At 32.9% G+C, this 25,392-nt stretch overlaps 1 protein-coding gene across 1 annotated transcript; it reads right to left on the reverse strand.

Moving 5' to 3' along the window:
* Positions 1-373: 373 nt before the first annotated feature.
* On the reverse strand, positions 374-25,099 carry LOC129222703 (methionine aminopeptidase 1D, mitochondrial-like). Its single transcript, XM_054857234.1, has 7 exons — positions 25,074-25,099; positions 23,295-23,746; positions 20,747-20,938; positions 15,316-15,479; positions 12,168-12,265; positions 3,659-3,706; positions 374-641 (listed from the first exon to the last, which is right to left on the reverse strand). Exons 2-7 carry the CDS (start codon positions 23,694-23,696, stop codon positions 475-477), a joined length of 1,071 nt encoding a protein of 356 aa, XP_054713209.1. The 5' UTR covers positions 23,697-23,746; positions 25,074-25,099; the 3' UTR covers positions 374-474.
* Between the last annotated feature and the right edge of the window lie 293 nt (positions 25,100-25,392).

Genomic DNA, 25,392 nt, shown 5'->3' on the forward strand with positions numbered 1-25,392 from the left:
GAGACTTTAATAGGTCTTTTGAAAAGGTGTGTATGCATTTTAGTTAAAGAAAAAGGATCATGTCGCATCAGAAGGGGGGGGGGATTTTTTTTCTTTTTGTTCAATGCAATTCTTTTAACTTCTTAGCATAGGCATCGTCGTGCGGGTACTACTAGTTATTTACATTATAATTTAGCACATATATTATATTCAATTCAACAAATCTCCTGACAATGGTAAATTATCCTGTCCTGTTTTACCTCTACCAAGATATCTTTAAATGTTATACATATTTATTGTGCACAAGTAGTAGTTATTACTACGTTTTTCCACTTCCAGAGAAATCAGTTATAATAAAAATACTTTATTTAAAAAATTTGTTATTGTATGCAATAAATTGTTTTAATTTTTTTTATATAATTGTAAGAAATTCAACAAATAATCAATACACAAACCTCACTATAAATCAGAAAAATACATTAATCATGCTGTCCTTTAAGGTACATTTTGAAAAGCATCAGATAATGTAAGTATTTCAGCTCCATTGTCAGTAATTAAAATCGTGTGTTCAAACTGCGCACATCTACTATCATCTTCTGTGGCTGCAGTCCAACCATCTTCCAGAATTAGTATATCTGACTGACCTTCACAAATCACAGGCTCTAAATAGGATTATAAATATTTAGGAACTAAGTATTACTAACTAAAAAGATTGAACAAAAATCAGATTTGGTGTAATGAACCAGAATTAAAATTTCCTAACAATCATAAAACTAAAAAGCGTCACAAATTGGAATGTGAAATGTTTTTTGCAGTTTTCAGTTACCAATAAACATGATTTCTATTCATTTCTCAGATTCAAAATGAAACATTTGGGAATCAAAAATAAAGTAAGAAGTTTAAAACGCTAAAACTTTGCTAAGGCAATTTAATTTTGCTTGAGAGTTTGGTGAAATGAAAAAAAAAATAGTTTGAATATTAAGATCTTGAATTTAAATTATGCTTTTTGCAATCACAAGCTGCGACAGGACCCTACTTGTTGGGTTTCTTGTTTCTACTCTTTTATCCCAACTATAATTTGAATTCAAGACATCAAAATTCAAATGAATGCCAGGGGCTGGATGTTGGATTTTGTGAGTTGGATATTGTTTGAGTAAAAAGGATTGCAAATAGTCAAGAAGGTCGTTTATAAATAAGTTGATTCCGACGCACATGAAGGCCTGCATTATAAGCATAGAAAAATAAAACCAAAGAATGGACGAACATCATTCAATGGTCAAGTGAAAATAATATGGAATTTGATTGCTCAAAAAAAAAAAAGCATTGAAAACGGGGGGGGTGGGGTGGGGGAGTAATATCTTATGTGAACTACAAATTGAGATCAATGTTATTGGCAAGGAAAATGCTAGTGAAGTCATACAACATTATAGGGTTTAAAGACAATTTGATAGCAAGGACACCTTGCTCAACCCATTTGCATATTAGGGTGGTTCAAAAATGCATGTAGGTAAAAAAAAAGTTTCTCCTAGATAACAGGACACTCCTCAATATTATTAGACTTGTGGATAGTAATATACTGGAAGAATTTTAGCTTCCTATTTCAGCTGAAAAAGGGTGCTCAACCCCCTCCCCCAAACTTCATAAGTATGGGGAGGGGGGTTAAAAAATACATTGAACTGTAAAAACAATGCTACATATAATAATATACACGAGTAATATGCATATACAGTGAAACCTGTGTAAGTTGACCGCTTGCGGTGCAGTACTTTGGTGGTCAACTTAGACAGGTGGTCAACTTACAGAGGGTACAGGGTAGTACTGAAAACTTTTTTTTTGTCATTTCTTGCCCCATGCATTCATTTTTTAACTAATTGGAATATTTTAAACTCACTTTCATTGTTTAACATTACTTCAAAACAATAAGAAAAAATGTTATTTAAATATTTTTAGAGATTATTTACCAGAATGACATGTAGGGTATCATACAAATTTAAAATTTCTGTAAAGCGATCAAAAAAAAAAATGTCTCATTGCTTATGAAAAACTACTTACTTGAAATTAACAATTCCTAAAAATTCATAACAAGTTAAAAGTGACTCAAATTCCATTTGATTTTATCTTGTACATTTGTAACCGTGGTAATCTACTTATCAACAAAATAACTCCTTATTCAAGTTAGGCGCATTACTTAAGATTAGCCCAATGTTTTTCGATGGAAACATAAATATTCATAGGTTTTTTCTTAAATGTCTATTTGCTTATTTGACGCATAACTGAATAAACTTTTAGTGCAATCTAATGCTTTTGCCAAGTGGTCAACTTACAAAGGGTTTTTTACAATACTCCAAACCAAAGCTGGTGTATATTAGTGGTCAAGATAGACAGGTGGTCAATATAGAGAGGTGGACAAGTTACAGAGGTTTTCCTCCATTATGTAGGATAGGACTAATTCCGTTCCTGACAAAAGTGGTCAACTTAGACAGGTGGTCAACTTACAAAGGTGGTCAACTTTAAAGGTTTTACTGTACATTGCAATGAAATAGTTATTTACGGAAAAAAACAGCTGGGGAAATAAAATGTTTTTAAAATTTGTGACATTTTTTATGCCACGGCTGATGTTAAATTGAGGGGTCATGGAGCACCCTCTTAAAATTCGAGTAAGCTAAAACTTTTACAGCATAATACTATTAGTAAGTCTTAAAAAAATAGGGGATGTACTGGACTCTAGCTGAAAAGTTTTTTTGAACCACCCTATTGCACATGAGACATTTTTAGTTACATATTTGCACTTTATTCCCAGAATTTAAAGCTTAGGTCTTTAATTGTAACATATTCAAATATGAGGTACCATTATGCATTATTATATTGCATCCCGGCAAGGAAAAAATCCCCCAACCCCCAAAAAAAGAACAGCATTGCAGAAAATCGAGGTTTTAATAATTTTAAGCGATTTAACCTCAAATATTACAATAAATGCAAAAAATTATATAATGATGTTTACCGGTTAATTTTTGTCATTTAAATTAACAATGCATACTAATGCATACTTAAATGATGTATCACTAATGATTATATTGGTTTATGTTACTACACACTAGTTATGTAAGCTAACTTTGCACAAGTTTTGTGGCAAGAGAGAGCATTAAATTTAGATTTTAAATCAATAGCTTGTATGTGTTTCCCAAATTTTGAGTTGTGTCACTTTCCTTATCAGGGTGCAATATACCACCACTGTTTAAGATTTAACCAGTTGAATGGGGCCCTGAAGACAGCTCTGATTTTTTGATTCAGACTAGAAGCCGTGCAATCCCTGGTCCATCACCCCCAGAGGTATTGTTTCACGTGGAGGACTTCGTGACCATGAGCATATTTAATGCTCCCCAGTCACCATTAATGAAAATGGTGGATCTTCAACTGGCTAGGATTGAACTTGGGACCCTCCGGGCTGATGCCTTATTGACCAGGTCACCACAGCCACTATATCCTTATTGAAAACTTGTGATGATGTTTGTTTTATGTAGTCATATATTGTATGGCATGGGTTACAGGTTTTGACATTCATTTTGTTCAAATGAAAGATGGATTTGTCTAAACAACATTTATGTAAAACTTAACAAAAGTTTTCAAATCAATGAATACCTAAAAACAATCAAACAGCAAATTTTTTAAAAAATCTTACCAATGGTAAAAATCATTCCTTTCAACATTTGGCCATCAACATCATTATCTACAATAGAAAAATAAATAATCAACACTTTTATTACAGTCAAGAAAATATTATTCATAAAATTACGTACAAAATCATAAACAGAAACTAGCTTTTATATTAAGCAGAACGCAATCCACAGCTTTCTCAAGAGAATGAATACATTGCTTAAGATAAAAACGAAAAAGTCTTGATAATTTTTTTTAGAAGGAGAGAAGATAAGAAATAAAAGAAAAACAGTAAAATAGAAATTATGTTCATTGCTTAACTGCACACTTTGCATAGTCCTGGGCAGGGCTTGATTAGCGCACAGGCCGACTAGGCCTAGGCCTGGGGCCTCATCTTCCTAATGGGTCCCGAATTTCTTAAAGAATTATGCATAGCATTGGAACTATATGAAGAATACGCATATTTTTAAAAGAATAAAAAATTATGACTTATTAATTGGAAAAAAAACTTCCTTAAAAGGGAATTTTTTATCATTTTGCCAGTTACGAATTTACTTTGTCACAATTTTGAGATTCCCCAAAGGGAATTCATAAATGCACATGATAAATGATTTATACAGTTCTGTGATTAGACAAAGAGGCCCCTAAAAGTGCATTCCGATGTGCTCTAAACCTGTAATTCAACCACTGCAGTCTTCAGTGGGCCTCCATATTAATATGGGCCTAGGACCACACTTTTATTAGTCAGGCCGTAGTCCTGGGAGAAAACAAATGAAACAATTTTTGTAGCTTGAATAGTATTTGCAGTAAGAGACTCATGAAGTGTCAGTTTTATGAATAACTAGCTGTACCCAACGCGCGTTGCTACGCCAACAAAAAAATACATCATTATACTCATTTTCATGACAATCGGTTGAACGTGGCAGAAGTTGCTACTCTGCAGTGCCACCTGGTGGCGAGTGGCTTCAATGAGCATATTATGCACCTTCTCCGTGGAAAAATACATATATATAGCAATTTTCATAATAATCGATCCAGGTATCAAGTGAAGCCGTGACTATACTCAAATTTTGTACTCACGCAGTTTGCAAGATCAATCAATCACTAAAAATATCAAATAGAAAAAGTTTTAAATCCCCCTGTTGCATGAAAAGCCATAAAACAATAAAGAAAGACTTTATTTGTTCAAACTCAAGAAAAATGGCAACAGCTAACTTCTTATCAATGAGATCTTTCACGCGAATTAATTTCTGCAGCTGATAATTTTATTCGTATTTATCCAATGGATTGTGACTTAAATTGGAATAAAAAAGGAACTATCGATCGGATTTTTTTCGAACTGGTCTATAAACGTTCCCAGTACCACAAATAACAAACGGTGAAAGTTTCAGCCAAATCTGCCAGGTAGTTTCTGCCAGGTAGTTCATGGATGACATACAGACAAACATTCATTTTTATATATATAGATAGATACTCTCAATAAATTGAAATATGAAAAGCAGTGCAAATATTGAAAAACGCATCTTGCAAATCATATGTATCAGGGTCGGAATGGAACTCCCAAACAGGAGCAGACCTTGGATCTTCAGAGGGACGCACAAAATATCGAGATTCATGAATCCATTGTTAGATGCCAACAACCTGAACCCATTGTAGAATCAATGTGGGGAGCGGGGCGAGGGATAACATATTCTGACTTGTAATCACTCAATGCTAATTATAAAACCTGTAGCATAGGACTTGGAGGGGGGAGGGGGGATTGAAATTTTTAGTGAGTGTTTTTAGGGGGTCCTTGCTCGTAGGAGGAGACTCAGTAATGTTATAGAGACATTGCTATTTTCCTTTGGGGATGGACAGCCATATCTCACAAACAACCGAAAAAATATCAATAGAAAATGAAGCAAAAAGAAATTTTCATTTCAGTTTATTATGATACCATTAAAATATTCAGAAATATGTTGGTAATTTTATCAACAGTAGTAAGTGTCTTTCTCATAAGAAGAGAATATTTTTCAATTCAAGACTTGAACTTGTTTATAGCAGTACAAATGTATTCAATAATAACTCATAGAATCTTAGACATGTATAATCCATAACGCTTTTATCGAGTCAAACGTCAATGCATTCAGCACAAATAATTTTCATTAGTTCAGTACTAATAATATTCATAGTAAGACATAAGTTGAAAACTAAAATGTTAACATCACGTAGCAGTACGCTATTTACTAAGTATTAACATATGTATTCAATGCTGTTTTACATTAAAAATAAATAATAAACAATGCAACTACATAAGAAAAACTTCAGGAATTGTTTTAAAAAATTTCAACATTATTAATAGATCCAACCATTAAAAGTGTGCAAAAATCCTCCAAAAAAAAAAAAACTGTCATAATTTTCAAGATAAAACAGCATCATAATTTATTATTTACAGCATATCATGCACATCTTGTAAAAAGCTAAAAATGTTAACAAAGTTATTCTTAAGAATTTTTTTTTAATTATAATTTGAATACAACTAAAATCAAATTCATAGAAGAAAAAATGTATGACGAGACGAATCAATATCACATGTTTCCCCCCTTTACATAGTACTATGGCCTATAGCTTTTACTCTAACAAAGAAAGGCATTTTTGGGAAAGATGCAAATGAAAAGTATACTTTGGAAGAAAATCAAACATCAATTCATTGATAATATTATTTTGAAAAAGTTTAATGAACGCTTTGATGCAAGAAACAATGATTAAAAATTTAAATGATTTTTTTCCATACTTGTAATTGAAAGCAATTTAATTTTGTATATTTGAATCCAATTATCTGTAAAGCACTTACTACAATATCACTCCCGTACATATTTGAGGCAGCATCAAATGCATTTGTCATGCAGTTTTTTTCTAAGTTCTAAACCTGTATCTTTCAACAATTTTTTAGGGCGTTGAATAGGGATTCTCCCCCGTTGAGGACTCAATAGGTACATTTCAAGCCTAATACTATTTCTTTCAACTCTTTTTCCAACACATAACGAAGTACTATTACGCACTGATCAGTGCTGGTCATGTCCATCAGAACAGAAAATATTTTTGCCTGCTTAACTTCTCTAGAATTTTCTGCCTGGATTTCAATTTTTATTATATTGAAAATTTTTGTCACATTTGTTTTACTCAAAAATGTCCATTCGCTTCCTCATCTGTTTAAACTGCTTCTTTCCTCTAGTGTAGATTTGCTTCCTCTAATTACATTTTCCACATGTTTGGCAATACCGCTATCATATTTCGAAAGTAAAAGAAAAATTGCCAAAAAATTTCCATGATTTATCAATGGATTATCAAGACTGACTCCTACAACAGTTCTTCGAAAAGCAAGTCCCTGTTTACCAATTAATTTTACTACATCTATTACACTGGATAACATTTCCCTTTTTTCCAAAATTTCTTTCTTTTTGTTCTCAAGTTGGTTTGGGAAAAGCATTGCTTCTATTGTTTTTCTTTGCAAAACTTTCATATTTGTTTCAATACCAGCCTGATTTTTCGTGTTTCCTCACTGTTTGATTCAAATGTCTGAACCTATGGAACCCTTGGCAAAATACAGATGACCCATCGCTGAAAGCAGGACAAATGCTACAATAGTCTTTTATTATCAGCATTGTAAGTAAGCGAATTTCTTTTAAATAAGGCAGCGGTTCCCAACCTATGGGCCGCGGCCCTTAAGTGGACCGCAAACAACGTGTAACTGGGCCGTGGACACTGGTCGAGTGTCTGAACCAAGATAAATCTTGGGGTTTGAATTTCCGTTTTATGAGAAAATTCCCTTGTTGGATTTACCGTCATTTAAAAGCTCTCCCTGGTTCATAGCCAATAAGGAGATTTTAAGATTAAGATTTTTTATTTCTTAGGAACTTTCCCTTATAATTAAAAATGAAACATAATGAATCGGGAACTCCGTTGAAGAAAATTGCCGAAGAAACTAGTATTAGCTTGAAGCTTCAATTTAAAAATGATTCTCCTTTGTTAAACTGGCAAGACTAACCAGTGAATTGAGACACTTGAGGAGCTTTTTGGCAAGATACCTACTCAATTGCAGTTTTTTAAAAAATAATACAGAAATGCATTAAGTGTTGCGATAGTTATTTGAGACTAAATCTATCCAGGTATCAACTCCCTTGTAGAGGAAAAACAGCATCAAAAATCCCATGGAGACTTTTGATGACTTGTTTTTGAGTTTTCTTACAGCTATGTGCCAGTTCAGTAAATGCAAAAAAGTTAGTTTTTTTTCCTCAAATGCTATTTTGAATATTCTTCTTGTACAGCATATCTATATCAGTAGAGCAGAATGAAGGGAGAAGGGGATTAACATCTCCAGAACTCTTGTTTTTAAAACACACTCAATCCTACTACGTACGGTTTATTATTTTAATTTAAGGACAGTTATGAACAGAAGATACCTCCCCCCCCCCCAGAAAGTAAATTTTGGCAGTACATGTAGTATATAGCAGTTAGTGGGCCGCAATAGTGTTTTCTACAAAAATTGTGGGCTGTACAACTAAAAAGGTTGGGAACCGCTGAAATAAGGGGTCATCATTATGCTTCAAATGAAACACCTTTGCATCAAACAGTAGAATGCACTATTCTCCCAATTGTTTGGGTTGAACTGTATGAAATGAAAAATAATTGTTTAAGAATTTGATTATTTGACTTCTTAAAAAAATCTATCTGGTCTTCCATTTCTGAATGCTCATTTTTTCTGTTTCCCATAACATTACTATTCTCGACATTTCCATATTCTGCACGTTGTTGAGGAGAATCCATTTTCAGCTTAGGGGTGCACGGGCCTTGTGGTCGATTGCACGGCAGGTCAGTCGGGCCCTGATATGCATAGATCTTTGCAGGGGATAAAAAAAGCTAATCCTTTTTACGTTGCCAAATAATACTAAAGCTTGTTCTTCAAAAGCATCAAGTCACAGAACTCGGATGCTTTTAGATTTTGCTTATGCAAGATCTGCTCCAACCTTTTGCAACTCTTCAGTCGAAATATTCGGTATTTCACGGTCAACTGGATAGGCCAAAAATGAATTCAGCATACTTTCGCTCCTGATTCTCGTTTTGATTTCTGACAAAATTGGATCAAACGCAATTTTTATTGAGATAGAGTGTAGTTGCATTATTTGAAGTGTTTGCAATTTCTCCCCACAAATCATCCCGTTTGCAATTTCTCAACAAACTATTTTTTGTGCTTTACTTGCTTGACAGAATGGGTTTACAACAATTTTTTGACTATTTATTGTTTTGGATATTTCTATCCAGCATTTGTTAGATTTTCTCCTCATTGCTTACAACTTTTTCTCTAGACCTTTCATTAATACTATGGAATGTGCAAGAATAATAACTTTCTTCTGAATTTCAACATTAATTCAATTTATTTCTCTGAGAATATTGACCTAAATTGTTACGCTGATGATAAATTCAAAACTTTCCAAAGCATGAATCAGGTGCCCTGCCTTGTACTTTGTTTCCGCAGTAGAAGTATTTTAGATTTCTTTCAACGGTTGCACTACTTCTGGTAAATTATTTAAAAGAGCTTTCACTGCCACATATGCTGCGGACCATCTCACCTGACTATTGCCTTTCAGGTTTGTATTCACACATTTTTTCATAATATCCCATCGATTAGTGGATCCGACAAAAGCAGAACACTTTTGCACAATACCAAATAGGTTAACTGCTTCCAGGCATGATGAAGCAGAATGCATGCTTACAAGTTTCAGGGAATGTGCTAAACACGATCCAAACTTGGCCATCTCATTCTTTTCTGCAATCTGAGCTTGTGCTCCCTTGTAAGTGTCTGCAATATTTGAACTGTTATCATAAGACTGACCTTGATGTTCAAACCACTGAAGGTTAATTTTTCCAGAATTTACTGAGAAGAATGTACTCCAGTTTTTCCACCAACTTCTATAAAAGCAATGAAGCTTTTATTTAATTCATGCATTTTTAGCACTTTCTTTTACATAATGAACCACTTGGCTCATTTGTTGTGTAGGTATAGTCAAACACTCTTGAACAACATTTAGCTTCTTTGATGTCTTTTAAAATGATTTCATTTTGAGCTGTCTCAGATAAACTGACCTGTCCTTTTATTAGGTGCTCTAACTGGTACATTAGGGTTGGATTATGTACCAGTTAGGTAGGTTAGGGTTATTCAAAAAATTTCCTTGACTAGGCCATGTATGCTCTGTGGACATGGTGCTAGGGTTTTCAACTGACCTACATAAAAAAAAAGTTTCTAAAAAGGTACAATACAGGATCCATAACTATGCGCAAGAATTTTCACCATTTTTCTTCCTCCATGTGAATTAGCTGCTCTATGTCGGGCTTAATTCCTCGTCTCGATTTCATTTGTTTGAGTTTAATTCCCCATGTAATCAAGCACTCTCGAGATGCTTTGGGATCATTTAATCTGTCAGAAACATTTTTCCTAATTAATGTATCCTGTAGTGCACAATGCTGATGTTTCTGGTAAATCTTGCAAGGTGTAGAAAAAACTGCATTTTTGGTTTCAGAATATATAAGCCTTAATCTTTTAATCTCTTCATTATTCACAAATGTTCTGTATCACACAAATAGTGTTAAAGTCTGCATTCAGTGAACGTAAGGTCAACGCTTTCTGAATGTCTTTCAGAAGACACAGCTTGTTGGCTTAAGAAAGATTGCTGCTAGTCCATCATGATTTCAGTAACAAGTCAACTATTTGGATCTGATAAACAAAAAGTTTTCATTTTACTGCTTTCCACTTTCACTTAAATAAGGAGTTTCTTCATATTTTAGCATTAAATTTTCCTCCTGATGCTTGCTTGAAGTTGATGGAGACTATCATTCTCTCAAATGCCAACTTGTAGATTTTTCAGTGATGGTAGATGAAGATTCTTCCTTTTGGTCATGGATATTGCAAGAAGTATTAACTTCTCCCAAAATATTCATATCTTTTGGCAGAATCAAATGATTCTTTTCTTCCGTAAAGCCATTTTTGCATGCTGGCTTCACCTTGTTTTCCTTGTTGATCCCTATGTTTAGCTTCTTTTCCACATTCCACTCCCAAGTCTTCTTATAAGGGTGCTCATGATTTCTTTTTCCCTAAATAATAAATGCAAATACAATTAGAATAAAGGTAAAAAATAAACCACTTTTCTAAACTTTATTGAAAACAAAATTGCATCGTATTTGCAATGTTTTTTTATGTTTGTTTGTGTTTGTCATGCCACACAATCGGACAGTCAGGGACAAATTTTTGGAGATAGCTGCGTCTGGAGGAGCAGCAATAGGTTACAAATTTATCTCATTGTGTTCCACTCTTTCAAGTTAACTTTTGACCAACAAGATCGTCTTGGCTAGCATTTTTTTGTTTCCTTTCCAGGAACTTGATGTCCATGGCATCTTGTGACCTGGCATTTTTTCTTTAAAAAGGTGGGGTGCTCTGATTGTTTTATAGCTCTTCCCTCTCTCTTTATCCTTTTTTCAACGATATTTCTTTTTCCTCTTTAATTTGAGCAATGTTTGCTTGGAGTTCCTTAGCTACAGTTTTGCATATTTTGAACTCTCCATAATTTTCTTAATAGCAGTGTTCACATTTTAGCAATAACTTCTACCTTAAAAACTTTTGCAAGTTCTTTTAGATTCTTCGTCATTGATTTGGTTAAGAATCTGGCCATACAGAGGAAAGTATCAATTTTTATCACACAGTAATACTCTTAATTTATGTCAAACTTATATAAAAATGAAGTTTAAACAGTTTAATGTAAATTATTTCATTTGATAAGCAGTTGAAACAGTTAATAAATGACACACATATGTGAAATATTCAGTTAAATTTAATTTAATAAAGCAAATGCACTGTTTTGAACTCGGTCAATCCAAATCAACACTTTTCAAACTTATACATCCTAAGTCATGGAAGCTGGCTCGTCATTTTACTTTTTCCAGGAGAAATTCATTGCCACAAAATTCCACTTCGACGTATCATTTTTTGACTCTAATTTGCTAAAAGCAAAGTGCTATTGTTTCAATTTTAGCTCTTCACCATGTGTAATTTACCCAGCTGATTGCAACAAAAACACAAAACTTGGGAGCAATTCACGACCAGTTATACCGCTTTTAGTCTTACAAATGCTTTAAATCTAAGCTGTCTGTAATGAACTTTGAAAGTTGATTTTCAGCATTCATAAGTTGACAGTTAGACTTTACCTCAATAGGACATCATAGTTTGTGAACACAGAAAATGAGAGCCTACACGGTTTAAGATCGTAAAAACAACTTTGCACAAAAAATGGCAATGTGGAAAAATCACTTCGTGAAATTATACACAAATTTTTGAATTAAAAAAGTAGCTGAACAAAAATTACTTTATTACATCATTTTCGTGAAAATATCTCTAATGTATTACTAATTTTGTGAACATTTCTCTTTTTTGGAAGGGGGGGGGGGGGTAATTGTAAAATTACATATTTAATCAAATCAGCTAGTTTCAAAATATTTTCACTTACCATAATGTAGAATGTTAGGAGGAGTATGAAAGCATGAACCAATGCCATGGCCACAAAAAGCTAGAACTACAGTATATCCATCTTGCTTAGCTAATTCACTGAGGGAAAATGAGAAACATAATCAGAAGAGAAAAAAAAGAAACAAATGTATAAGTCTTTAAATTAAGTTTGATGGTATAATTATCTAGTCTAGACCCTTCTTTAACCTGCTCTTTAACATAGTTCTTTTAATAAGTAGGAATTCATCTTCTAAAAAAATCGTACATTTTTAGAAATAATCCATTCAGCGTCAGTATCATTCAACGTACTTAACTCAGTTGGCAAGCAATACATGGTGTTTTAGCATTTCTATTTGAGGAAGTCTTTCCCTTTGAGCAGTAAAATTTCACTACTAAAAGGGTGGAAAAGCTTGTTCTGTATCAAAAGATTTCAGCCTTAGTAGCACTAATTTACACAGATTGCCAATAGACAACATATTTTTTTTAAAAAAAAAGAGCAGATGTGAGCATCACATGATTTCCTTTTACTCTAATTTAATGTCACTTCCCCATTATTGGCAATTTTAATGTGATTCAATTGTTTACTCTCTAAATATCACTAACGGTGGCCAAATTGAAACCAATTTTTTTTTTTTAAATCGCCAAATTTGTCTCCAAGTTGGCGACAAAAGACTGGTGATATATCGCCAAGCGTCCGACAAATTATAACACCACTTGAGCTTACATTGAAATTAACGATGATTTCCCCCCAAAAAGGGACAGAAGACCCCCTTAGGAACAACCGAATGCAACCAAAAGGGAAGGTGCACAACTAGGCCCTACTATGATTAAAGTGAAAAACAATGTAAATAAAGCACAAATATTGGAGAAGATACAGCATATAGCTATTTCAAGGCTACAATGTAGCCTCTTCATCAGTGCAGAAAGCTCACTAACACAATCAAAGGTTGCGAGAGAACTGGTTTTTTAATCAGTTCTCTCGCAACTTTTGGTTGTGTTGATGAGCTTTCTGCACTGATGAAGAGGCTCCATTGTAGCCTTGAAATAGCTATATGCTGTATCTTCTCCAATATTTGTGCTTTATTTACGTTGTTTTTCACTTTAATCATATTGTAGCACAAAGCTTGTACAGTAAAACCTGTAAAGTTGACCACCCTTGTAAGTTGACCACCTGCCTAAGTTGACCGCTATTGTCAGGCACAGAATTAGATCTATATCATATAATTCAACCTCTATAAGTTGACCACCTGTTTAAGTTGACCTCTAAAGTAGTGCACCGCAAGTGGTCAACTTATATGATAATTTTTCATATAGGCCCTACTAGGAGTCTATGTACCAAATTTCAACTTTCTAGGGCATACCGTTTTTGAGTTATGCGAGACACATACACACATACATACATACATACATACGGACGTCACGAGAAAATTCGTTGTAATTAACTTGGGGTCTTCAAAATGGTTATTTCGGGTGTTGGTAGGTTCCTAGGCATATATCCACATGTGGTCGGGTCTAAAAAAAACTTAACATTCATTCGGGGGTGAGAGAAATGGAAATTAAGGCTGATTTTTGAGTGAAAATTTTTTTGTAAATACAATACTTCCTTTTTTGTAAAAGGTAGTAAAAAAAAATCTAACGTTGCATAATAATTTATGTCCAATTGGTTCATTTGACAGCAATGTGACATTAAGATAAATAAGTATAAATTCAGTGCATATGATTTGATTATGCAGCATTTTAAAGACTCAAAGATAACTTGAGAGTGTATTTGGCTCAGGCACTCTAGGCTAAATAAAATGCCTTGTGCAATTTCACATTGCAAGAGGCCTCTATTTATTGGGAAACTGGGTTGAATAAAGTCTGCAAAGGCAAGGCACCATACAGAGCCCTATTAAAAGAAAAAAAAATGACTGAATTATTCTACCTATAATTAGCTACAGCCCTTTGGGGAGGTGGGGGGGGGAGGCATGCCATTGATAAATAAAGCTGTCATAGCTCATTATAAATTGAAACAACACATAAAACATTCAACTTTTAAAAGTATCCAGACTTCACACATTTAAAAGTGCCTATAAATGCTAGTTTATAAATGTTCGGTTCACTGTGGGCATTTGTCTGGCCCACTTCACTAGCGTGAAAGTAATGTCAGCTTTTTATGAGAGATTCGCTACCTCCAGTTGGAGGGTAAATGATCCACTCAGGCTTTGCGAATATAGTATAGCTTTCAACTCCGACTCTTTTACTCAATGATCAGTTTGATTCTGACTCCCGGCAGAAATAGTCTTGGAGGGAAAATGACCTACTCCGACTCGGGGAACTTTAAAGACTTTTACTCCCTATCTCTTCTCCATGACTCAGACACGGACTCTAGAGCTCTGGTCTTTGCGTGCCACAACCAGACATTTTATATTTGCTTGTAACTCTGCCTTGCTCTGACTAAAGGGACACTTCACACTCCAGGGGCTCCCTGTACCTACCTCAACTGGCTGGACCCCTGGGGACAGCTCTGTTTTTGATTCAGGCCAGGAGCCGAGTAATCCCTAATCCAGCACCCCCAGAGGTAGGATTGATTTGGAATGGGAACTTGGAAAACTTTGTGACCACTAACCCATTTAACGTTCCCGGCCACCATTACTGAACATGGAGGATTTTCGATCGACTGGCATAGAACCCAGGATCCTCCAGTTAAGAGTCTGACACCTTATTGACCAGGCCACCATGGCCGCCTAAAGGGAGCAGGGAAAGGGACGAAACTCTCAGCATACTTCTAAAAGCTTAATCACAGTTTGGAAAGATAAAGGCTGGAGGAAAATTGCACATACACAACATTCTTTTTTAATGTTTTTATTCCCCTTTTAAATTCAATTAAATTAGAAAATTTCTACGTAAGAAAGAGCATTTCAATTATTTTCATGTAGCCTCCCTGAAGTTACTTGTATAATTATTCAAACTTTTAACTATCTGAACTGAACTAGGGTTGCTTTTGAAAGGTTCAAATACACAGCATCCTACTGTTGAAAATTGTAAAGGTGTCCAAATCAAACTCTTACTTTAGAAATGTCATTAACAAAATTTGCTATGTCATTACTTGAATATTTTTTCAGCATTTTGTTTCAAAAAATATTATTTCTTTTAGCCTAGAGAATTACCTAATAGTTTTTCCTATTTGTTTAAAATATTGATTGTGATGACATAGTTTAATGGCTTCATTCAAACAAGATGAAGCAACTTGAAGAAGATGTTGACCGTTTGCATCTACATTTCCAACGCAGTAAGTTGCAGCACAATCACCATGAAATCCATTATAATATACCTAAGAACAAATGCATAAAATTAGTTTTGTTAAATGAACTCTCATTTATAGTTATTTGTTATTTTGTGCAAATAATGAAGAAAAAAATAATGGAATCATGATGTTTGCAATATTCTTGAGTGAGTACAAAAATTAATTTGTAAAGAAAAAAGTAGTCTATGTTTGCGTACAATAAAAGTATTTAGAGGATCTACATAAATGATGTCACTTAGTTTTAACAAACTTGATCCCCTCTCCCTTTCGTCACAAAGCGTCACACTTTGCCTTATCCTTGTCACCTGTCATGCTGTTTTTTTAAGCATATCATTATGAAAATGTATGTCACACTTCCTGTCACTCCTTCTCTCCCAATGTCACAATTTCACAAACCAAATCCTTCTCAAAGCGTGACATCATTATTGGATGACCCCTTAGTGTATTTTTCAACTATTTTGCACGCTACTTTATGAACCAACCATTTATTATTTATTTCTATGCAATAAGAAACCTTATTTGCAAATTCTTTTTTTGCTTAGACTCACTTCAATAAAATTAAGAAATCAAAATTAAAAATGCAATATTTAGGTGACTTTAACCTTTTTTTAAAAATGATATTAGAAAATCTATTTAAAATTGCAAACACATTTATCAACAATATAAAGCATTGTACCAGGGAGTCTAACACTTTTTCAAAGTCATATTTAAAACTCTGTTTAAAACCACACATACATTTATCAGCAACATGAAGCAATGTATCAGGGTGGGAAAAAAATCATGATTTTTTTAAATTATTCTGATTTAATCATTAAAAAATTTGATTAAATCAGATTCTGAATAAATCTGATTTCTTTATGTTTTTCAAGATACCTTAGAAACTTCTCGGTATACCTCAAAACTTAAATTTTGAATTGGTAGCCAATGGCTACCAGATCCTCACAAAATGGTAGCCAAATCTCAAAAAATGATAGCCAAACTTAATTTTTATTTAAATTATTTAATTTATTTTAATCCGTTTATTTATTTAGTATTTGTGCATATGTCATTGGCCTAGCAAAGAACGTTTCTTATAAAATAATAATTAAAAATAAATAAGTAAATAAAAAATATTAAAAAAATAAATAAAATAAAATAAAAACGAGCTAAAAATAAAAAAGGAAAAGAGGGTTGAGGAAAAATTTTGGAGGGGGGGGGAATTGAACTTGGGGGGAACGGGCACCCCTGCCCAGATATTATTTAACACATCTTTTGCAAACTATAATCTGCATTAATTTATCTTTAAGCAAAACACATCAGGATAAAATAATAAATAAATAAATAAGATTATTATTATTATTATTATTTTTTTTTTTTCAGCTTTCAAAACTTCTAGAAACATCACAGCTTTCAACCAAAACACGAGTTAGTTCCTTGATAAAGAAAACAACAAAATACCAAAAAAACTTGAATAGAATGTAAAACCTAAACCATTTGCGATTCTACAAAAATATTTTTTTGTTTTTACAAATGCATGCAGAATTTTATAAAAATCGAAGCCAGAGTGCCAAAAAATGAATAAATAAAAGAAAGGTAAACAATATAAAACAAAACGAAAAAAAAAAATAAAAAGTGAAATAAAAGATCCAGCAGAAGAAAAAAAGGGTTTCAGCCGTATTCTTTTCACCTTCTCTAGATGCAGGAATGCCATTTTTTTTTTATTATTTATGTGTTTTATAAATACGATTGTACTTCTCTTTATTTATTTTGGAACACACATTTTCCTCTTCTAAATGGTGAAAATGGACAATCTACAACGTGGCGCCATTTTGAAAATTTACCGCGAAACTTAAAAATAACAACTTTTTTAAGGAGAAATAAAGTAAATAAACGGATATGTCCTCTCCTCCAGTAGGTTTTTTATTTTAAAAAGAAAAAAAAAGGAAAAACTAACAATATGATTAAAACAAAAAATCAAAAATCTTGCAAAAAAACTTTTTTTTCAGCGATGTAGTTTTTACCTTGTCTCAGTGCATTTTGACTCAAAGGCGCCATTTTTGTTTATTCATATGTAAACCAAATGTACAAGATTAATTCTTTTTATTTTGGAAAGACATTTTCGTCTTAACTGGTAAAATAAACAATAACAAAGTGACGCCATTTTGAAAACGCGTAGTTTAAAAACACCGCAAAACGAAGAAATAGCCATTTGTTAAGGAGAAATAAAGTTGAAAAATGAATTTAAGATCAAAAAAGCGTAATTTACTAAATTGGTGTCTGAAATTTGTCTATTTTTACGATCGCGTGTAAAGAAAGCCGAGTTTTCGAAATAGCAAGTTTTGTAACGAATTTGTCGTCGTGATTGCGATTTTTGTTTTCTATTCAGAACAAGAACACATAGCACAATTAGCCACAATTGGACAATACTCCCCCCTTCCCTCCTTCATCCCTAGCGATCCGATAGACAAACATTTAGTGGACAAAAGAATTTGGGGAAAGGTCATATATCAAGACTATAGGTCAGGGAAGGTTGCATTGGCGAATGGTAGCCACATTGGCGACTGAAGTGAAAATAATGGTCGCCAAAATTTGAAAATTGGTCGCATTTGGCGACTGGCGACCGCGAAATTTGAGCTTTACTTCTCGGCTATAATTTACATTTACATAACTAGACTAGACATTGATATCTTTAAAAATCACAAAAACATATTTCAAGTACCATGAAACAAAAAGGGGTCGTCAATGGAGGCTAGTTGCCCTTAGAGGTTGTTTCTAAAGAAGCAAAAAACAATAACAGCACCAATAAAAATAATGTTAAACTTAATGGAAGCCATAATCAGAAAATTTTAATGACATTAACTACAATCACAGTAAAAGAAGGTTATCCAGGTAAGTTTTTATATACATATTCAAAGTCTGTTATATGTTGTTGCCTCAGAACAATTGTAAGATATCTAATCCAGAAATAACACTAAGATATCCTACTCTTGCTGTGAGGCGACGATGTAATTTTGCACTGTAAATAACCTTGAATTGTAAATCTTCATAAACATATGCACATATTGTGTGCATATTTATCTTTATGTCTCAAACTTTTAATTTCAGATCATGAATTTATAATTACAGAACTTTTGACATTGAATTTTTCAATTACTGTTAAGACTGAATCAGGACTTTTTTTGCTTTGATTTAAGATTTATGTAGTCAACACAACAACAACATTTTTAGAACAAGCTGTGTGCATAAAAAAATGACCCACACTGATAATAAGAATCATTTTACTTTGATTGTTTGAAATCGCTGTGGATGAAAGGCAGTCAATGAATCTAAAGTGCAGTATATGTCAAACGAATCTGTATTTGAAAAATTAGAATTACTTGCATTGTTTTTTGAGTATGCAAACAGCACATCTGTTTTGAGTTATCCTTTCTATAACTTATAATAAAAACATATCACACTTTTTTTCCCTTGTGAATTATCTGGAGACAGTAAGGTATTGGGTAGCATCACCAGGGTAGCATTTGGATCCGGTGGAGGACTATTGTCAGATTATTTTACTTCAGTCTTTATTTATGTCAAGATAAGTATTAGATTAGCATAACTCTTAAATATTAATGTACATAACAGTAAGGCATGTTCTTGGCATAATCTTTAATGATCAATTTGTGTTCAGTCCTCATGATGAAGGCTATCTACAGTGATCACACGCAGTTAAATCCAGCTCACTGTGAGCTCATAGAAACACTTGGGCACTTCAGAGAGTTCTATCTCTCCTTATATATTTTTCCAAGTCCTTCACAAAAACTCTTTTTTTTTTTCATTAATATCATCAAGAGGCATACAACTTTTGACTTTCATTAATTTTTACTGGTCACCTAATGACGTCACGATCTCCTCCTGATTCAGAAAAAAAACTCATTTGAAAGGACAATGGCTATGTACGGTTTGCATCCCGCCCATGGTATACACACCACTTTGTTAAAATCCGAACAACGTCCACAGACCTATTCAAGACTAAGACGAATCGGCGACAGTTGAGGTTAACAGCAGTGGACAGGTGAGCATGTTGCCAGGGGGTCTAACACAACACGCGTCGAAGTTGGATCCCTGAACCCTGTTTCCAAAGGGTTTAGGAATTCGTCACAAGACCTATGTTAACCCTAAGGTAGTCCAGGGCTAGAAAAATCTCAAAACTTTTACATGATCTGCCAGGTATGTGTCTAAAAAATACATGCCCGAATGCTCAATTTTTTTATACTCGACTGATGACAGATCGCTAACGGAATGGACCAACGATGCCTAATGATTTTACATTTGACCAAATATGATTTTAGCGGTACCACTTAAAAAAAATTTTGAGCTCCGGGAAGGATAACCTTTTAATAAAATACGGAATAATAAAATTTTAGGAAGAAATATTTGATTAAAAAATTACATGCCAGGCCGGGTATGTAAGGGTGAAAGATTCATGTCCAATTGAAATTTTTACATGCCCCTGGCTTGTTGGGCAATATAATTTTTCAAGTCCTGAAGTATTTGCGCATTAGTCTTTACCCCACTCATCGTTACATATTTTGCTCTATCCCACCATATTGATAATGGGGCCCATCTGTGTAGCTGACCTTCAATAATTCCCCCAACCCTCACATAGAATTCTGAAAATTTCTTTCAGTATTTCAAGGTTGCATAGCTTTCAGAAATGCATGTCTGTCATTCAGACCAATAGCGATATTCAGGTCCCCAACAGTAACTTTCTTTCAGCGTATACGCTGTAAATATTGTTCTTCATTACATACTTTTGAAAAAGTAAATGCTACCTATTCTATTAGCTGAAGCAAACCCTAAAAGAAGTTATCCAAAATTCTTTTTCATCTCATGGACCGAGTGGGTGGGGGTGAGCACTAACGTAGTAAAAAGAGACCCGACTATACCCAGGTTATATGACCGTACTACTAGGGATGCATCAAAGCAGTTTCTACTACTAATGGCTCATGCAAAAGTACCGATACATGCAATTGATAAATCATCTTGAATTGTGCCAAGATTGAAAGATCAAAGTTGCAAACATAAATTATTTTCAATTTTTCTTCATTTTTCAAAACTGATTTGAATTTTACCAGGAAAGGTGAACTGAAAAAAGTGTTAAGCATGTAAGCTAACATTATGACAGAAGCAAAAACCAAGTACAAGTTTTTTTCTTGAAAATGCTTTTAAAACTTACGAAATAAAATTCACGAAAAAATAAGCAAATAAATAAGATAAATAAGAAAAATTATTTTCATATTTTTTAAAAACTGAAAGAAAAAAATACTTACACTGACATCAATACTGATCACATCCCCATCACGTAGTTTTCTGCTGTCCGGAATACCATGACAAGCAATATTATTTACAGATGTGCAAATCGATTTAGGAAATCCTCTGTAGTTCAGTGGTGAGGGATAGGCTCCATAGCTTATACAGGTTGAATGAGCTATGTGATCAAGATCATCAGTAGTGACACCAATCTAAAAAGTACACATGTATTTACAAATAAATTTATGTTATAAAATGTGCTAAGGACATATCGCCATATATTAAAAATTACGTAACAGCATACTGACTCACCTATGAATTAAAATAATATTTTATCACATTATAAATTCATTCAGTCATTCGACACAAATAGCAATTGATTTAGTAAGTAAAATGAAGAATTTTCCCGTAAAGTAATCCTTTTAGCTTTTTTGTCTCTGTCAATTTTTAATTTTGATTTAAGAAGTTTTAAAGTTTATCAGAAAAAATATTGAATATCGTTTTTTATTAGAAATGACTAACTTTATTCTTTAAAAAATTGAAAACTTGTGAGAGTTAGCCTTTTAAGGGTTTTCAAAATCTGTAAATGACTGCTTATGTTTGATTGTGGACATCTTGTAGAATATGCAGAAAAGTAAGTGACGATTTATCTTGAAATTTCAGAAGTTAAGAAAGAGACTAAAAACAATTTGAAGAAAAAACATTTGTGGTATCAATACTTAAAAAATAATGCTTATGTAGTATGATTAGGATGTTTCTATCAATTAATTGCATTTACTTGTAGTTGGCAGTAAATGCAGATAATTAAAAGAAATCTATAAAACAGCTTGTATATTTAGAGATTTTGTTCAAAAATAGAAGATCTTGAGGGTAGTTCACAAAATTGGGAACAAAAACATTACTCTTGAGCCATTTTTAAAATTTTTAAATTTGACATCAATTTTGCTTTTATTGCATAGTATGTACACCTACAACATCATACACAAACATAAAAAGATAGCAGGTATTTATAAAAATTAATAAATGGGAAAATTTAATGATCGGTCTGTAGGTAACAGATTTTGGGCATCCTCGTAATGAAAGTTTCAGTTTTTAAACTTTTCCAATGAACATTTTATCTATTTTTAAATTCTGCAATGAAAAATAAAGGATTTATGAAGTACATGAATGACTTTATATACTGGTCTTTAAATAATAAAATTTTGTTATTGTTTCGTAGAATCTGAAAAAAAAAACCCCATCCATTTTGCCAGCGCAGGTGATAAAGTCGCCAAACCGATGCTGCTGGCAAAAACCGGAATTCTTCACTGGTAATCCTTTGCTTATCGTACTCTGTGAGTTGTCGTCAATTGGGGTTTGCTTGGCGATTTTTGCCACCGTTTTGTTTACTGTTCGTTACGAGTTACGATCGAAACTTGTGTTTTTACTGTTATTTATGTAATGTTCAATGAATAACATATTAATTGTGCAAAATACCAATGGATTAAAGAAATTAACATTATCATAAGATTTTTTATTAAGGTTTCAAGACAGAAGATCATTTATAGTATTGTTTAAATGGACAGAATTATCGGCGTCTATTTCGTAACACAATTTGGACATCTCACATATATGTTTAAGAAAAATGATTTTGCTTCAAAGATACTGCATAAAAACATATGAAAACACTTTAAAGTAATTAAAAATTGATTTTGAAGATTGAAAAATACCTTTAAAACATATAAATCATATATTTAGTTCTCAAAAATTAACATTGTCCAGATCGTAACTTTTGGATATTCATCAAACTTACAACCTCCTTTTTTTCTATAATCGTTTACAAAATAAATAATATGTCTTTACTTTTGCAATTTGTGGAAAATATTATCAAAAAATTATTCAGTTTGAGATTCATACCCTTATTTTTTTTTTTTTTTTATGTATGGAAATTATTTTTAAAAAAAAATTTTTTTGATGGTTCATTTGCTCAGTTAACGTTTTGAATGTCCAAAAATGTGCCTTTTAGCAGAGAAAATATTTTTTTAAGGAGGTTTGAAGAGCATTTTTTCCATAATTTATGTCAATTCTTATCTCCATACAGTATTATAATTTAACTCAAACATTTTTGAGTTAATTAAAATGAAAGTTATGTGGTGTTAAAGCTTCAAAGTTGAGGTCTGTGTTTGCTCCCACGTTTTGAGAATTGCCTTTGAGAAAATTTTTTGCTCACAATGTACCACTTTCAACGCAATGTTTTGTCGTTTTCAAGAAATTTGGCAAATTACTGTAGGAAAACAATGCCCTGCAATCAGTGATGTTCCCATCAATTTTTTTAAGGGTAAATTCCCAGTAATCCACTACGCACAATTTGTGTATGTGATCATATACATAGTATGTCATTATGACAATTTATGAAGCATGAGGGTATACGCTATATGTTTAAAAAATGTTTGAGAGTATATGGCGTATATGGAGTATACCCTATAGGAAAACCACTGCCTGCAATAAAAATACATGAAATTAAATTCTTAATATATAACACGAACATTTTTACTAAATGATGCTTAAATATAAAATTCTGAGGCTTACATCAATATGTCTTGAAACTTCATCTAAGACGAGTTTGGCCAAAGCACAAGATTGCCTCATGTTCTTCTGTTTATCATTGGTAAGGATTTCGATTTCATCATGCTCAGAGGCTACACCACTATCTGCATAATCAGGTTTTACTATATAATCTGGAATTTCTCTTCGTGGACTAACTTCACTTAATGACACAACATCGTACTTCGGTTTTCTCCTTTGAAACCAAAATTTTGATTTCCTGGAAAAATTTCTGTGGATAATATAGTTGTTACCATCTTTCAAAAGTGTTTTTGGAGTAGTAACTTGGAAATTGGTAGCATTCTGAATTCTGAAACTTGAGCTCAAACCTAAGAGACATGAACTTCTGCCTCTCACAAGCAAGAACAAATTCTGTATGCAGGACATTAGTGTGGCTTCAAAGCACCAGCAGCAATAAATTTACAGGAAAATGTAATCTAAGGAAAAAAGTAATTCAATAAATTATACTATAAGAAAGTGTAACAATAAGAAAGATAAGGCATTAACTAAAATAATAAGCCTTAACATAACTCATAGAGATGCCAATTATTAAAAAAATAAAATTTGAATCTGTTATTTTTATATCTTTTTTACCTAATTGTATAACAATGATTTCAAATAAATTTTAATCACAACTCTATCATTAAAAAAAAATTTCATAACAGTTCGTAAAATTAAAAAAAAAGTAATTGCTTTGACATTTCAAATCAAAATTTCAGAAATTTTATTTCACAGCAAATAACTTTTCTTGAGCTTTTCATATCATACTTAACCCATTGCATACAAGAGCCAGGGCAGGACTTAGTTTTAAGATGGGCTCTAAACTATCTCAGGCATGGGGCCTCCTTTTGTCACAAAACAGGCCAATACCCCCCCCCCCCCCCAACTATGTGCGTATTTTTCCTTTGATGCATAAAGCCATTTTTTCTGTTCTTCATTTTAATGTCGCCTGCTCTTTTTGTATTTTGAGTGACCGAGGAGGGGGAGGAAGGATCAGGAGAGGGATTCAATGCCCTCCCCCCACCCCTTTTAAATGCAGTATAAAATGTCGCCAATTTTAAGAGGTCAGGGGATTTTCTCTCTTGGAAATTTTAAAAAAAAAGATAGAAAATTCTGCATTTTTAGGCCTTAAAAAAGGATTTTAACATTAATAACATCTAAGCAGCATGAACACTTTCACACCCAAATGATAATTTTTTAAAGAATTGGCATATAAATCTTTCATTTATTTACATTCTACATTACGTTTTGAACAAAACGTTTCAAATTAATAAATTTTCCAAGAATTTAGCAGCTAAACATGCATAAGTTTTTTTTTTCTCTACACAACCTGATAAAATATTAAGATATTAAATTTCAAAAAATTGATTGTTTTTCAGAAAACAAATGATAGCATTGAAATTAAAAAAAAATGCATATGTAAGAGAGACTTTCAAATACTCCTCACTCAATCAACAACAAAATTCGTGTAACATGTTCTTCACAGGCGCTACGCCACATGTTACAACAAAAACCTTCTAATTGTCATTTTTCTTTAATTAAGTTACAAAAAAGGCCAAATATTTCAAGAAAAACGCAAACAGGTACCTAGAGTAGAAGCATTCATTTTAATACATATTAGGACATTTCGGTAAATTCGATTAACGAAGGCTAAAGTACTAAGCTTAGTCATTTCATTTTAAATGACGCAAAAGAAATCTATTATTTGTCACACAAACATGCAAGTACTTCAAAAATTTATTTTTACATAACAGAAAATTTTACCAATGAAAGAGCACATGCTTAAATATTGGCGGACATTAATTACAGCTAAATCCTGGCGATTTTTACAGGAAAATTTACGGCAACCTTGACATTTGGCGACGCAATGGTTTGACGCGCGAACAAACGGTAGATACACGAGGACGAGGGGGCCTGAGGATTTAGGTGATTGTGAGGTACGTTTTAATGATTAATTTGAATTTATGTTTCACAAAAACACAAATTAACTCTTGAAATCAGAAATGTTGCAAGTTTCATTTGTTATTTCAACGAATATTTATTCAAAAACTGCCTAATGACTTGCAAAATGGTTTTGCTCGAT

Source organism: Uloborus diversus, chromosome 5, assembly GCF_026930045.1.
Source record: "Uloborus diversus isolate 005 chromosome 5, Udiv.v.3.1, whole genome shotgun sequence".
Taxonomy (NCBI): domain Eukaryota; kingdom Metazoa; phylum Arthropoda; class Arachnida; order Araneae; family Uloboridae; genus Uloborus; species Uloborus diversus.

What these genes read in the sequence shown, in the direction of transcription:
- LOC129222703 (XM_054857234.1), bottom strand. Translation starts at nt 23,696, where the DNA reads ATGTCCTGCATACAGAATTTGTTCTTGCTTGTGAGAGGCAGAAGTTCA. An exon ending in TCCTAACATTCTACATTATG is followed by an intron (nt 3,707 to 12,167) that starts GTAAGTGAAAAT and finishes TTTCTATTGTAG; the next exon opens with ATAATGATGTTGATGGCCAA. An exon ending in AGGAATGATTTTTACCATTG is followed by an intron (nt 642 to 3,658) that starts GTAAGATTTTTT and finishes AATCCTATTTAG; the next exon opens with AGCCTGTGATTTGTGAAGGT.